The following is a 14919-nucleotide window of genomic DNA, read 5'->3' on the forward strand; positions in this document are numbered from 1 at the left end:
AGGAATATGCTGGCATTCACTGTGCCTCTCTGGGAGAAAGGCATGCCCCCTCCAGAACACTGCCAACATTTTGGGGAAGGGAAGATTCCCTGGCTCTTTATTAAAACCATTTCTCCTCAGTAGTACGCTGCTTGCCCGCGGAGGGTGGAGAGTCCCGTAAGAGCTGGTTTCAAAGGTGGTATTGCTTATGACCTGGAGTTCCTATCAAGATGAAGTATTTAGCCAGTTGCAAAAGAGGAGATTTGAGGCTTTCACTGAGGAACACAGCGGGGAGGGCAGCCAGCCGAGAAAGCAGCTCTAGGGAGGGGTGGGCTCATCCTCCAGTTGTCAGGCTGTTGGGGAGTGCTCCCTGGAAGAAAATGAGAGCTGTTGACGCTTTACACTTAAAGATCCTTCCATCCTTCACCCAGCTGTCCAAGCCATATACCATCCTTGAGTATAGCCACCATGCTCCACTTATCCCATAATCCATCTCTCCACGCACACACCCACCTACAGCCTCCTCTCATCTCTTCATTCAGAGATCTATCATTTCTTCCCGATCCTTCCACTCCAGCCACCTGTTCACCCATTCCATACCCATCCATCTCCCCCCCTTCCCCCTCTCCTCTTCCTCCCCCCCCCCCCCCCCCCCCCCCCGGTTTCTTCGAGACAGGGTTTCTCTGTGTAGCCTTGGCTGTCCTGGATCCCTTTGTAGACCAGGCTGGCCTCGAACTCACAGAGCTCCGTCAGCCTCTGCCTCCCAAGTGTTGGGATTACAGGCGTGCACAACCACACCCAGCAAGAGCAGGGGCTTTAATTTGCTTGGTTGCTACACTCCAGGACTCCAGCATACAGTAAGCGCTTAGCACATGTTCTGTTAACATATCCGTTATCCATTTACCCATCTGCCTACTAGTTCTCCAACTCATTCATCCCTTCCCCTCTAATGTTTGTTGTTGTTTGCTTTTTGTTTTACATTTTTATTTATTAATTTACTTTTTTTTTTTTTTTTTTTTTTTTTTTTTTGGTTTTTTGAAACAGGGTCTATGTAGCCCTGGCTGGCCTGGAACTCACACAGTAGTCCAGGCTGGCCTGGAACTCAAAGAGATCCACCTGCTTCTACCTCCTGAATGCTGGAATGACTTATGTGTGTTGGTGTTTTGCCTGCATGTAGGTCTGTGCACCATTTGTATGCCTGGTGCCTGTGAAGACCAGAAGAGAGTGTCAGATCCCCTGGAACTGGAGTTACAAGACAGTTGTGAGCCATCATACGGGTGCTGGGAATCAAACCTGGGTCCTCTGGAAAATCAACAAATGCTCTTTTGTTTTATGTATATTTTTATATATGAGTAGGCTGTCTTCATGCACATCAGAAGAGGGCATCATTGCTGTGAGCCACCATGTGGTTGCTGGGAATTGAACTCAGGACCTCTGGAAGAGCAGCTGGTGCTCTTAACCACTGAGCCATCTCTCCAGCCCCCTACAAATGTTCATCTCCAACCTTTTTTTTGGGGGGGGGGGTTCTGATTTTAAATTTTTTTAAAATTTGTCTCTCCAAATATATAATTTCTATTACATATGTATTCTTTCTAAATTCCTGTGTTTGTTTGTTTTGAGACAAGGGCTTTCTGTGTAGCCCTGGCTGTCCCGGAACCACTATGTAGACCAAGTTGCCCTTGAACCCTGGCCTCCTCCAGAGTGTTGAGGTTAAATGTGTCTGCCACCATGCCTGGCGGGCCCTAGGGCATACAAGCTGCTCACAACCTCACCTTGCTGTACCTTGGACCATACACTCCCTTCCGCCTGGAATACTTAGAGCTGTTGTCCTAGAAAGTCCTTCCTCTAGGTGTTTCCTTCTTCAGGAAGCTCTATGTGCCTTTCCTTCCTAGCCCAGCTGAGGAAGGGGTACAAAGGGTCTTTTATTTTATTTTATTTGGTTTTTCAAGACAGGGTTTCTCTGTGTAATAGCCCTGGCTGTCCTGGAACTCTATTTGAGGACCAAGTTGGTCTCCAACTCACAGAGATCCACCTGCCTCTGCCTCCTGAGTGCTGGGATTACAAGTGTGCATTACCACGCCTGGCTCTTTTGTTCTCTCTTCTTAGGTAGGGACCATCCCAGACTATGTTGTCATCAGCCACTGACTTGTCCTGGCCTCATTCTTTTTTCTTTCTTTCTTTTTTCAAAACAGGGTTTATCTGTGTAGCCTTGGCTTTCTGGACTCACTTTGTAGACTAGGCTGGCCTAGAACTCACAGTGATCCACTTGCCTCTGCCTCCCAAGTGCTGGGATTAAAGCCGTGCGCCACCATGCCTGGCCCTTGGCCTCATTCTAAACTGAATTCTGCTGAGCACCTTTAATCCTAACACTGGGGAGGCAGGGACAGGTGGATCTTTGTGATGTCAAGGCCTGCCTGGACTACAGAGCAAGATCCAGGCCAACCATGATACATAGTGAGACCTTATTTCAAACCAACCCACCAAGCCCTGGATTCCTCAAGGGCTGAGTCTACATCATGCACTCTGTGTCCCAGACTCCCTAACACAGGGCATGGCACATAGTGGAAGCTGGAAATCTTGAAACCGAAGGACTTCATACAAACCTTTTCACGAGGAGATGGCAGAAGGTGTGCCTTGGTGCGAGTGCGATTTCTGTCAGAGCTGGAGATGGCACAAGACAAGAGGAGAAAGCTGAGAATCAAACTGCAGGATCGGAGGGAATCAAATAGAACTGTGTGGTTTAAAACTCCCCCTACCCTGCTGGGATGCGGTCAACCCTCGCTCTCTCCCCACAGGCATCCTTCTCCCAAGACAGAGCCTCACTCACCGGGTGTCTGTACCTCGGGTCTTGCTGAAGAACACTGGAATTAGAGGCCCGAGTTAGAGAAATGTCTTTCCCATGGTTAGGAAGAGTGGCTAGGGCAGATGGGGACAAGGGGGCTCCTGGCTAGCAACAGGGAGTTAGAGGGCAAAGGAACACTGTGCTTAGGACTGAAGCTGAGGAGGGGGAAATGGGCAGATTCCGCTAGGGTGGGGGTGGGGGTGGGGGTGTCAGCTACGGTTGGAAGGGAGTCAGGGACTGGTCTCTAGATGGAGAGGGACAATTCACCATGTCTAGATATCTGAGTCCCTTGGTCTTTTGTCTGCTTTTCCTTGGTGGGCACAGGGTTCACGTGGGAGCGAGCAATGAACAGCGCTTCATCCGTCAGCTCTGTGCTGATCCGGGTCAGGAATTCTTCAGAGCGGGATAGAGAGGCTCTCTGGAAAGGAAGTTAGAAGTCAGCCTGCAAATTCCCACCGACTGGGTCTGGCGTCTTCTGGGCTGTCAGGACTGCGGCCAGGGCAGCTAGTATTGAGGCTGAGGTATGTGAAGGCCCTGGACCCAGAACGCATTCTGTGGGGCCTGAGGGCTAAGGATCAAGGCTCCTGGTTCCGACCCTGACCAGCTACCTGCCTAGCTCTTCCCGTATCCTCGCGTTCCCCACCGCTGTTTCTTTACCTGCCCCCCGCTGAAGGAGGCCACAGCTTGAGATGACCAGCTGTCCATTTTCTCCCCATTCCTGGCAGGTGTGGCTGCCATTCCCCCCTGAAAAGAAAGTTTGTGTTAGACAGAGAAACCAGCCCACATCCCCCTCCCCGATCCCCAGACCCCACCTCAGCCCACTTCCTCCCAGACCCCATCTCACACCATTCCCTGGGCCCAGATTTATTTAGTCCACGCCTATAGCTCAAACACCCTGCTTCTGTCCTTGAAAAAGTGTGTGGGTTTGCCTACAACTTTGAGGGGAGGGGCTCTCAGAACAACTCCCTCCCTCCCCCACCCCCTCCACTCTTTCTTCTTTCTGCCAAGGCACTTCCTAAGGCTAGGCAGCCAACATGTCAGCCCCCAACCTGGCTGATGGGTTGAAACCTCGGGCTACTCGACCGAAGAGGGCGGGGGCGGAGAGTTCTAAGGGGGGGACTCTACGATGGGCCTCAGGGGATAGGGAGTTGGAGTTGGGGAAGAAGGCTGGAAAGGGGGAGCCAGGGAAGCGCTGCTTTGGGTTGCTATAAAGACCTAAATGTTTGCGGAGGTTCTATAGTCTCGTTGCTAAGAGACGAGAGGTTCTAGAACTAAAGCCGTTTTTTCTATCGTGTCACGGATGCTCTCCCGGTTCCTTCTTGGAGATGGTGACCCCAGCGTTATATTAAGGCATTTGGGAGATGACGTAGGGTGGAACCTGGGCTCTAATCCTCCCACCACCAGGGCGGCGCCAGAAGCAAGCAGCAGGCGCGCCCCCCCCGAGCCTCTCTAGCCAAGTCTTCCCAGCCTGGGTCCAGGAGAGCGATCGCGGCCGCCGACGTCGCGGGCGGGGCAGCGATGTGGGCTGTACTAAGTCGCCCAGTCTCTCGGGGAGGCGCAGACTCGGGACGGCGGAATCTCCACGCCCTGTCGCTGCCTCTAAGAGTTTACGCCCACTGTGAAATGCAAAATGCAGATTCTCTTTCTTGGTCTCTTCTGCTTCTTCCGTTCCAGTTCCTTCCTTTGCGGGCGGCTCTCGGCTCCCACCCCCGCCTCGGTGCGTTGGTACGAGCCGAAGCCAAGGGGCCCCGGCAGGAAAAGGAAGCAGGTCGGCCTTAAAGGGGCCTCAGCCATTATTTATTTTATTTATTTATGTATATCTAAAACCTCTCTCTTCTTCCTCCGATGTTGTTAACGTACCCAACAGAAGAGTAGGCTCGGGGAAGCCGGGCGCAACCGGAGCCGCGGGGCCCGCTGCTGGTGACGGCAGCTCCTGCTCATCGGAAAGCAAGGTGTGCGTGAGCTGCGCCCAGGGGTGTCCCGCGCCCCGGTGCCCTGCGGGACCTAACAGCTGGGGTCGCGCGGGGGGAACTGGGCCCAGGGCTCAGGTGGAGCGGCTGATGCCCCGAGCTGCAAGGTGAGGCCACTCTGGTGAAACTGGGACAAGCTCTTGCACGTCCAGAGCTGGGCCGGGGCGACAAGGGGAGCCGCCAAGATGTCAGAGGAAAATATCTTCCTGTTCGTGCCTAACTTAATCGGTGAGTGCTGCTCGCGGCCCCAGGACCAGCGGAGGGCGAGGAACCCTGAGCTGGCTCCCCGATCACATCCCTGTGCCTCTCCTGTCTCATTCCAAGGTTATGCCCGGATTGTCTTCGCCATGGTTTCTTTCTACTTCATGCCCTGCTGCCCCTTCACGGCCTCCTCCTTCTATCTGCTCAGCGGGCTTCTAGACGCGTTTGATGGACACGCAGCTCGAGCCCTTAATCAAGGTGACAGAACGCTACCACTACTATCCCTGGGGGGGGGGGGGGGGCTAGCATCCCCTTGCCACCTCAGAGGTGGAGGACTCTTCATTTCCACCTCTAAGAAAACAAAACAAAGCTGCCTGGGATTTAAGCTTGCTTGTGAGGGGTGTGGAAGACCCAAGACTGGCTGTAGCTGTGGGAATGAAAGAGGTCTCTCTGGATAAATATATGTAGGTGCAACCACATGTGTACCTGGTGCCCACAGAGTCCCGCAGGACGTTGGATCCCCCCGGAACTGGAGATAGGGGTTGATTGTAAGCCACCATGTGGCTCTGGTCGGGCGTGGTGGCTCAGGCCTATAATTCCATCCAGCACTGGAGAGGCAGATAGAAAGATAGCTCCAAGTCAGAAGTCATCTTAGGCTGCCTGTTGAGTACTAGGAGAGCCAAGGCAGGTGAATAAAACCCTGCAAAAAATAAAAACAAGGACTTGGGGCTGGAGAGATGGTAAAGAGGTTAAGAATGCTTATCGGGGTGTGGCAGTGCACACTTTTAATCCCAGCACTTAGGAGGCAGAGGCAGGGGGATCTCTTGAGTTCAAGGACAGCTTGGTCTATAAATCCAAGTTCCTGGATAGCCAGGGCTACACACAGAGAATCCCTGTCTGGAACTCCCCCGCCCCCCAAAAAAGGAATGCTTATTGCTCTTGTAGAGAACATAGGTTTGGTTCCCAGAACCCACATGGTGGCACACATGCCACATACATATATGCAGACACACTCATACCATAGCATAAAAACTTTTTAAAAATGTAAACTGGACGTGGTGGTGCGTGCCTTTAATCCCAGCACTCGGGAGGCAGAGGCAAGTGGATCGCTGTGAGTTCGAGGCCAGCCTGGTCTACAAATCGAGTCCAGGACAGCCAAGGCCAACACAGGGAAACCCTGTCTCTTTAAAAAAAAAAAAAAAAGGTAACTAAGCTGAGTGTGGTGGCACTCGGGAGGCACAGGCAGGCAGGCATATCTTGGTAAGTCTGAGCCCAGCCTGGCTTACAAATCAAGTAAATAAGAACATTCTGTTGAATGGGTGTTTGCTTGGGGGTTACTATGTGCTAGACAGACAATAGGGATTCCAATAGAGAGGTTGGTGCTGGGGGGTCGGGGGGTGGGGGGAGGAAAGCAGGTTGTGTTCGAAGCTCTGGCTAATTCTCATTTTTATTTTTCAAGACAAGGTTTCTCTGTAACAGCCCTGGCTGTCCTGGACTCACTCTGTAGACCAGGCTGGCCTTGGACTTACAGAGATCCACCTGCCTCTGCTTCCCTGAGTGCTGGGATTAAAGGCGCGCGCCGCCATGCCCAGATATCTGATGAATTCTTCACTGAGCTCTCTAGACTCACCTCTAGAACTGCCCCTGAGACTTTGGGTCTGCTTGCCTTTCTTTAGGGCCTGGTTCTGGGTTTGGGGAGTTGAAGACAGAGTTTCCCCACTCCTCCAATACCTCTCCTGTCACAGCCCCAAGCCACCTCATTGTTCGTCCTCATAATCCCTGTCCTACTAAGCTCACCACTTATTAACAGTAGCCTGCTTTCTTCCTTAAGCAGCAGCTGCTCTTGGCCTGGAGTGATGGGCCAGATGTGGGTGCCTGCTATGCATCTCCTATACCAAACAGTTCCTTTCAACTTAATAGTCATTGTTTTTTCAGGAACCCGGTTTGGGGCCATGCTAGACATGCTGACAGACCGCTGCTCCACCATGTGTCTCTTAGTCAACCTGGCCCTGCTATACCCTCGAGCTACTCTTCTCTTCCAGCTCAGCATGAGCTTGGACGTGGCCAGTCACTGGCTCCATCTGCACAGGTCTGCTTTGATGCTGGGCGTGTTGATGGGTGGACACATTACAGTGAGAGGGGAGCTGGGACGGCTGCAGGCTCCCTGGGCAGTCAGTGTCTTGCTTTTTCTTTCCTCCTTGAGACAGTAGCCCAAGGCTTGCTTAGAATTCAATGTGTGCCCACCCGGGTAGGCCTCAAATTCATGTCAGTCTTCCCACCTCAGGCTCCTCCTGAGCCTATGCCAGCGTAGGCATATGCCAGCATGCCCCGTCCTGCCTGAGCCCTGGTCCTCTCAGTGGGCTTGTCATTTTTACAAATGTCCTAAGCAATTTCTGGCCTGGAACTGGCTGAATATTTTAGGGTGCTTTGTGGTGGGTATTTAGTCCTGACTCTGCCCCACCTAGGGAACTGTGTGGTTTTGAGCAAGTTGCAGTTTTCAGCTTCACACCAGTTCCTCCCTATGGTAGAGGCAGTGCCAGTTGGGGGGATAATTGGGTGAATGTAGTAGCAGTAAAAGTTCGTGAAGTCAGACCTGGAGAGATGGCTCAGTGGTTAAGAGCACTGCCTGCTCTTCCAAAGGTCCTGAGTTCAATTCCCAGTACCAACATAGCAGCTCACAATTGTCTGTAACTCCATGATCTGACACTCTCACACCAACGCACATAAATTAAAGTTAAATAAAATGTTTAAAAAAAAAAAGTTCATGAAGTTCCATGATTTTACTCCCCAAGCTCTGTGGTGCGAGGCAGCGAGAGCCACAAGATGATTGACCTATCTGGGAACCCTGTGCTTCGAATCTACTATACCTCTAGGGTGAGCATTTCCTGCCCTTCCCCTTACTTGATCCAGAAAATGGCCATCTAAGCAGAAGCAGTCCTTGGGCTGAGGCATGGTGAAGGAGAATTGGTGGGAGGTCTATGTGCATCCTTTTGGCAGAGTGAGAATGAAGGGGGGAGGGAGAAAGAGACTAAAAAAGTATGCAGTGGTAGGGTACAGTGTGCTGCTGGCTGGGAGGCACTCCCCTGTCTGGCAGAAGTCCCTGTGGGTTAGGGTAGGGACGTGGCCCTACGTCTTAGGCAATCTTGTATTGTGTGCAGCCTGCTCTGTTCACCCTGTGTGCTGGAAATGAGCTCTTCTACTGCCTCCTGTACCTGTTCAGTTTCTCCGAGGGACCACTAGGTAGGTGAGGGGAGGTGGGGGTGGGGCTCCACCCTGCCCTGCCTGGGGAGGGAGGGGACTCAGTCTCTCACTCCATACCCTGCTCCCCCCTCCCTTCTGCTTGCCCATAGTGGGCTCTGTGGGCCTTTTCCGAATGGGCCTCTGGGTCACGGCTCCTGTCGCCCTGCTCAAGTCCGCCATCAGTGTCATCCACCTCATCACCGCAGCAAGAAACATGGCTGCCCTGGACGCCGCAGATCGTGCCAAGAAGAAATGATCCTGTCCCGTCCCCAGCTGCCTACCTGCCCTCGGTATCTACTGTGCCACGTGGCTTCTCTCTTCCTCCTAAGAGGTCCCAGTGTCATGTCTTTCTCATGTGTTCTCTAACCTGCTGGGATTGGGGGGTCGCCCTCTGTTTGGTGTTGCCACTGTCTCTTTTATCCTGAGGCCTAGACCCAGCCTGTGACCCCCATGGACCCAGCACTGCAAAGCAGGAAGAGTGCTCGGGAGGTCCCGCCATCCAGCCAGTGCTCCCGGAGGCCTGTCTGAGAATTGGGTGTTGCCACACAGCCTGCTGGCTCAGCCCTGGGGTCAGATTTGGGGGACACGTGAGGTGGGGAGATGTATGGGTCCCGGGTTTCCTGTGAGACAGAGGAGTCAGACTGATGCCATTGGGCCAAGGAAGCCTGGAGTACCAGGCCTCGGAGAGAAGGAGCCAGCTAGACCCTTCCCTCAGGCGAGCTCCTCTGTCCTGCCCTTTGCTCTAGAAGCCTCCATAATAAAGGAGGAGCCTTCATTCTTTTTGGACGTGTTTACTTTGAGACATTCTTTTGGTTTTTCAAGACATGGCTTGTCTGTGTAGCCCTGGCTGTCCTGGAACTCTGTAGACCAGGCTGGCCTTGAACTCACAGAGAACTCACTGCCTCTGCCTCCCCAAGTGCTGGGATTAAAGGCATGGGGCACCATGCCCGGCCTGAGACATTCTTAGATGAAGGCCTAGGGTTAAAAGGAGCTGGGTAAAAAGAAGATCCGCCTGGATGCTTTTCCCAAAGAAGGTGGCTGGCTCGGCTCTGTCGTTCCAGTGTCCTCAGAGAGGCCCTTCAGGTTCGCACACACTGTCTCTGCTCACCCGCTGTATGTCCCTGGCGGCCACTTCCACTGGAACCTTGATATTTTCTACCCTCACGAGAATGTAAACTTCACGAGAGCAGACTTAGGTCTTTGTCTCTGCCTAGAGTGAAAACTAGCCTGGTATGTGGCAGCTGCTTAATAAATATTCATAGAAAGATGGATGGTTTTCTCAGAGCATGGTCTTTTGGCCATCCATAATGTGTGTGTCTCTCTCCCCCTCCTTAGGCCACACATAGTGACACGCGCATGCGCACGCACGTGCATGTGCGCGCATCTTACTTCCTGGAACGTCGTGGCTCCAGGTGTTGGCTTTAAACTGTATACCACCATGCCAGCGTTTTATTTTGTTTTGGGCTTTAAAAAAAAAAAAAAAAGATTTATTTTATGTTCATTGATGTTTTGCCTACATGTGAACGTGGTTGAATTCCCCGGAACTGGAGTTACAGACAGTTGAGACCTGCCGTGTGGGTTCTGGGAATTGAACCTGGGCCCTTTGGAGGAGCTAGTGCTCTTTTTTGTTTGTTGTTTTTATGTTCATTGGTGTTTTCCCTGCGTGTATGTTTGTGTGAAAGTGTCAGATCTTAGAGTTACAGACAATTGTGAGCTGCCATGTGTGTGCTGGGACTTGAACTCTGGTCCTTTGGAAGAGCAGTCAGTGCTCTTAACCTCTGAGCCATCTCTCCAACCCTAAGGTTTTTTCTTTTTCCCAGATGGTCTTATTGCTTACACTGCCCTTTAGTTCCTAAAATTTTTGCTTCTGCTTCCTGAGTACTGGGATGTGCCACCATACCCTCTGAATTTTTGTTTTTTAAGACAGTATAGCTATGTTATCCTGGTTGGCTTTGACCTTCCACCTCTGTCACTGGGGACTGTGGGTGCATGCCACCTACCTGGTACCAGCTTTCTTTGTTTTGGCCCTTTGAGACAGGGTCTTACATACCCTAGGCTGGTCTCAACTGCTCTAGGAAGTGGAGGATGACTGTGAACTCCTGATCTTCCTGCCTCCACCTCCCACGTGATAAAATTACAAGCAGGTGCCAGTAAACCCAGCACTCTTGTTTTTAAGTATGTTAGGCTGCAGTGCTGATCCCCATGTTGATGTTGTTGGCCAACATTACTCGGTCCATCCTTATAATGGCTTGGCTGTTTCACCCAACTTGTGTTTGGGAAAGCTGGCATCCAGGTGAGATTTTGGGGGTTTTGGAAACAGGATTTTACTATATAGCTGGCCTCAAACTGGAAACCTTCTTGCCTCAGGTCTTTGAATCTAGGTGTGTGCCACTCCGCTCAGTAGGATGGATGTTGACGTCTTAAGTGAATAGCTGGTGAGGACTGTGGGCAGAACAAACAGCCCACGGAGGCAGGGGTCCAGAGAGCACCCAAGTAATTAAGAAAAATTGAAATAGATCTTGATCTGTGTGTCTCGATCACTAAGTGCTGGGGTGTAGGGGAATTGGTGAGAAATTACATATTTTTTGGGGGGAAGGGTAGGAGACAGTTTGGCTCCAAGATCTGCCCTCTGACTATTGGTTACTCTTCTTGCCCCTTTGTGGGATGGGGTGTGGAAGGGCTGAGGTGCTGGTGCTTGAGAAAGATGTTGATTGACACAGAGCTGAGCACAGTTCAGATGGTCCAGCAACCCCTGCCAGGCCTGCCTGTGTTCGGGGTGGGAAGTTGGGTGAGGTGGTCCTAAGGACTTTCCTGGAAGTGGCCATCTCTCCCACTAAATGGGTCTTCTGAGTGTCCAAGCAGAGAAGCCCTCTTCTGCCCTTGCTCCCACAGCCCTGACTGGCTGTAACCACTTAGGATGACACCAGCAGCCTCGCTGTAGAGTCCAGCCAGGTGTGATCTTCACCGGGAAAACAGGGAAGGAGGGAGCGAATGCTTTGTCATTGTGCGGGAAAGGCATGTGTGTGTCCCTTGAGGTTGAGTCCTAAGACAGCGTGGGACTTTGGTCTCCCATTTCAGTGCTTGGACTGAACTCCCTGAAGAACTTGCAGGGCACAGGTCTGCATTTACAGCTTAGGACCTAGAGGCCTTTGACCTGGAGGTGGGGAGGTCTGGAGTTTGGTCCTGGAGTGCCGCTCTAACAACCCTAGCTGCTATGACAGATTCCAAGACGCAGTGGTAGGAAGTTTCCAAGACCACTGGGCCATGCCTTGTAAGCTCAGGAAGCTGAGGCAGGTGGATTGCTGAGTTCAGGAGGCCAGCCTGCACTACATAGAAAGACTGGCCTCTGTCACCACCCTCTAAATCTTTTTCTCACAAAAGGCTCCTTAAACCTGTTACTTTCCCTGGCGTTTAGCCAGCTGGAGAAAATGGCTTCTGTTGAACTTCATCAGTGACCACTCTGTCGTTTGTCTTCTGGGCACCTTACGGGTAAATTTGCTAACTGGCTGGAACCTGTGTCCTGTGTGAGCAGGGCCCATCTGCATTTCCAGTGAGGTGTTCCCTGTCACTGAGGAAACACCTGGCTGTCCCCACCTGGCTACCTGTGTCCGCACCCCCTCCACCAAGGCAAGGCAGGGTTTCTCTTTGTAGCCCTGGCTGTCCTGGACTCACCTTGTAGAACAGGCTGGCCCATAGAAATTTACCCACCTCTGCCTCCCAAGTGCTGGGATTAAAGGCGTGGGCCAGTCTCCATTGCGTACAAGTTAGAGTAAGTCAGACCAGGCTAGTTAAGCTGCGGCAACATCCCCCACCCCAGTCTCTCAGATGGCATACACATGGCATCTCTTTCTACTGTATCATGGTTCGCCTTGATGCCATTTTCCATCTAGGATGCAGACTTTTGGAGTAGCCTGTATTGGGGATATTACTGGTCATACTTTCATATGGAAAAGAGAAAAGAATACAGTGAATATGTTATGTCCCGAGCATTTCATTGGCTAGAACAAATCACATGAACAACATGATGGGCACTATGCATCCATGTGGAGACATGAAGTTATCAACTGGAAGTTAAGCCAGAGGTCAGGGGTGACAGGCTGAAGAAATGGATTCTGAAGCCAGTGATGCTGGCTGACAATGTTGGCAGGAGAAAAGGAGTTTAGGGGGACCTGCCTTGAGGGCTGTGTAGAAAAGACAGCATTGGCCAATGGTGAGGCAGGAAGAAAACGTGTGTGTGTGTGTGTGTGTGTGTGTGTGACCACGGAAGCCCAGTGTGGAAAGAGGTGACCTGTCATGACAAGAGCAGACCGAACTGAACAGACGTCACCTGTGATGCCTACAAAGGAGGAGCTGGAGATACTAGCCAATGAAGTGTGAAAAATGGGAAACAAGGCCACAGAGAACTCTGGGAAGGAATGAGAGAGAGGTAAAGGCAAGATGGGGTGTAGGACTAGGTGGGGCATGGGTCAGAGGAAGATATTTGGTGTCCTGCCCTGTTACCCCTCCTGTCCCCTGGAGACAGGTCTTGTTGAGACCACCATGGCCTGCAGGTTTATGGTGAGGCTAACTGGCCAGCAAGCCCCAGCAGTCCTGCCTCTGCCCTTCACTGTGTTGGGGTTTCAGCCTTGCAGCATGGCCATAGCTGCCTTTCTTTCGAATTTTAAAAGATGTAGTGGGGGCCATAAACTCCTGGCAGAGGCCAGGTGTGGTAGTGCACGCCTTTAATCCCAGCACTCAGGAGGCAGAGGCAGGCAGATCGCTGTAAGTTTGATGCCAGCCTGGGGTACAAAGTAAGTCCAGTATAGCCAAGTCTACACAGAGAAATCCTGTCTCAAAAAACCAAAAAATATAAATAAAATAAAAAGATTTATTTTTTTATGTCCATTGGTATTTTTGTCTGCATGTATGTGTGAAGATACCAGATTCCCTGGAGTTACAGTTGGGAGCTGCCATGTAGATGCTGGGAATTGAACCTGGGTCCTCTGGAAGAGCAGCCAGTGCTCTTAACCACGGAGCCATCTCTCCAGCCCCTACAGCTGCCTTTATGTGGGTTCTCTGAATCCAAGCTCAGACCCATATGCTCTTAACAGGGAATGGTTTTTACCCATTTATTTTATGTATTAGAGAGCTGAAGGGATTCATAGACTGATGCGGGGGGGGGGGGGGGGGGCCAAAGGAGAGGAAGAGATAGGTGGCTGCTGAGGTAAGGGATGAGCTTAGGACTCCGCCCTCACAGGATGGATGGGATGAGGGCCCCTGGTGGGCACCGTGTTCAGCTGCTCAGTGTGCTGATCTGCTGCTGGGAGAGCCTTCCTGGCCAGCTTGCTTCTATTTTTTTCAGAGAGGTGAGAAAAAGTGGGCAGGGGAGGAGGAGGGTGAGAAGAGGAGGTATGAATAGTTCTGAAGAGAGGGGAGTCAGAGGAAGCAGGGCTCCCTGCAGGCTGCGGCTGGAGTCTTAAAATGAGCCTGGTCACGCGCTGGGGCCCCTCCAGCAACAACAGCAGCTGGTCTGCGGTTACAGAGGGAAGGGGGAGCATGTGGACAACAGGTGGCACATGCCAGCAGTCCTAACACTCTGGGTAGTGAGGCCAGAGGACTTGGGGTTCACGCTCAGAGACCCTGTCTCAAAGGAGGTGGGGTGGGGGAGGAAGGGAAAGGAGGAGGGAAAAACAAAACAAAACAAAACAAAACCCAAAAAGCCAACCAACTGCCAGGGGCATATAGTCCAGTGATGCGACATTTGCAGCGAGGGCCCTGGGTTCTACACCTAACCCAGGCGGTGGGGGTGCGAGCATTTTTCCCACCAAGCATTACAAGGATCAGGAAGATGAGGGGGGTCAAGTCACAGGTTCTGACTGAATTGTAGGGACACAGCCCAGGATCCGAGTTAGGCAATGAACAAGTGCAGTTGTCCAGGGTCACTGGCAATAAAGAATAACCCTGGGACGGCCATGGGAACCGGTGGCTGAGACCTGAAGGGACAGCCACCATCTACAACCCTCCCTGTCCCCAGAGGCCTTTGGTAATACACGGCATTTAATAGGCAGCAGGTACCAGTTGAAGAGCTTTAAATGAATTAGTTCTCTTGAGGAACTCTGGAAGGTCGGCAGGGACTCACTAGCAAGTTAATAAATGAGTTAATTGGTGCCGAGAGTTACCGAGGGAGAGAGCCCTGGCCTCAAGTTGAGGCTTTGGCAGAGACGCCGCGAAGCACACAAACACACCTCAGAAGCACTGGGAAGAAACAACAGAAACATCACCAGCCTTGCTTAGTTGGGGATCCACGTGCCCATTTCACAAACAGGAGACATCAGTGAGGCCGAGTCAACTCCACAGACACAGGAAACGGGGCCAATCTTTTCTCTCCTCCACCCCAGGATCATTTACTTCCACAGTGGTGATAAGGCATGCCTACAGCTCTGCCTGGCCTAAAAACCAGCACACAACACACACAAAGACACACACACAAAGACAGAGACACGCTCATAGACAGACAGACAGACACACACACACATACCCACACCTCCAGCCTCCATCGGTGTTCCCAAACTGACAACCCCCACCAGTTCACCAAATAAAGGTCCTTTACAAGTTTGGGTAACGTTTGAGCGTCAGATAGGAAAGAGGGGAAACCAATGCTCCCAAAGAGCTCAGAGCAGAGGCTTCAAAGAACACTCTAGATCCTGC

At 51.8% G+C, this 14919-nt stretch overlaps 2 protein-coding genes across 3 annotated transcripts; one reads left to right on the forward strand and one right to left on the reverse strand.

Moving 5' to 3' along the window:
* Positions 1 to 40: 40 nt before the first annotated feature.
* On the reverse strand, positions 41 to 4298 carry LOC127188919 (putative protein T-ENOL). Its single transcript, XM_051145289.1, has 6 exons — positions 4037 to 4298; positions 3479 to 3565; positions 3089 to 3239; positions 2807 to 2840; positions 2583 to 2640; positions 41 to 349 (listed from the first exon to the last, which is right to left on the reverse strand). The coding sequence occupies exons 2-6, from the start codon at positions 3557 to 3559 to the stop codon at positions 314 to 316; spliced, it is 360 nt and encodes a 119-aa protein (XP_051001246.1). The 5' UTR covers positions 3560 to 3565; positions 4037 to 4298; the 3' UTR covers positions 41 to 313.
* A 235-nt stretch (positions 4299 to 4533) lies between these two features.
* On the forward strand, positions 4534 to 8802 carry Cdipt (CDP-diacylglycerol--inositol 3-phosphatidyltransferase). Of its 2 annotated transcripts, XM_051145287.1 has the most exons (6): positions 4540 to 5019; positions 5116 to 5250; positions 6928 to 7081; positions 7785 to 7866; positions 8151 to 8232; positions 8343 to 8802. In XM_051145287.1, exons 1-6 carry the CDS (start codon positions 4977 to 4979, stop codon positions 8486 to 8488), a joined length of 642 nt encoding a protein of 213 aa, XP_051001244.1. In that variant the 5' UTR covers positions 4540 to 4976; the 3' UTR covers positions 8489 to 8802. The 2 variants fall into 2 exon arrangements, with proteins under 2 accessions (XP_051001245.1, XP_051001244.1); XM_051145288.1 differs by lacking the exon at positions 8343 to 8802 and having other exon boundaries at positions 4534 to 5019; positions 7785 to 7892; positions 8139 to 8232.
* Positions 8803 to 14919: the final 6117 nt, after the last annotated feature.

This window comes from Acomys russatus, chromosome 5 (assembly GCF_903995435.1).
Source record: "Acomys russatus chromosome 5, mAcoRus1.1, whole genome shotgun sequence".
NCBI lineage: Eukaryota > Metazoa > Chordata > Mammalia > Rodentia > Muridae > Acomys > Acomys russatus.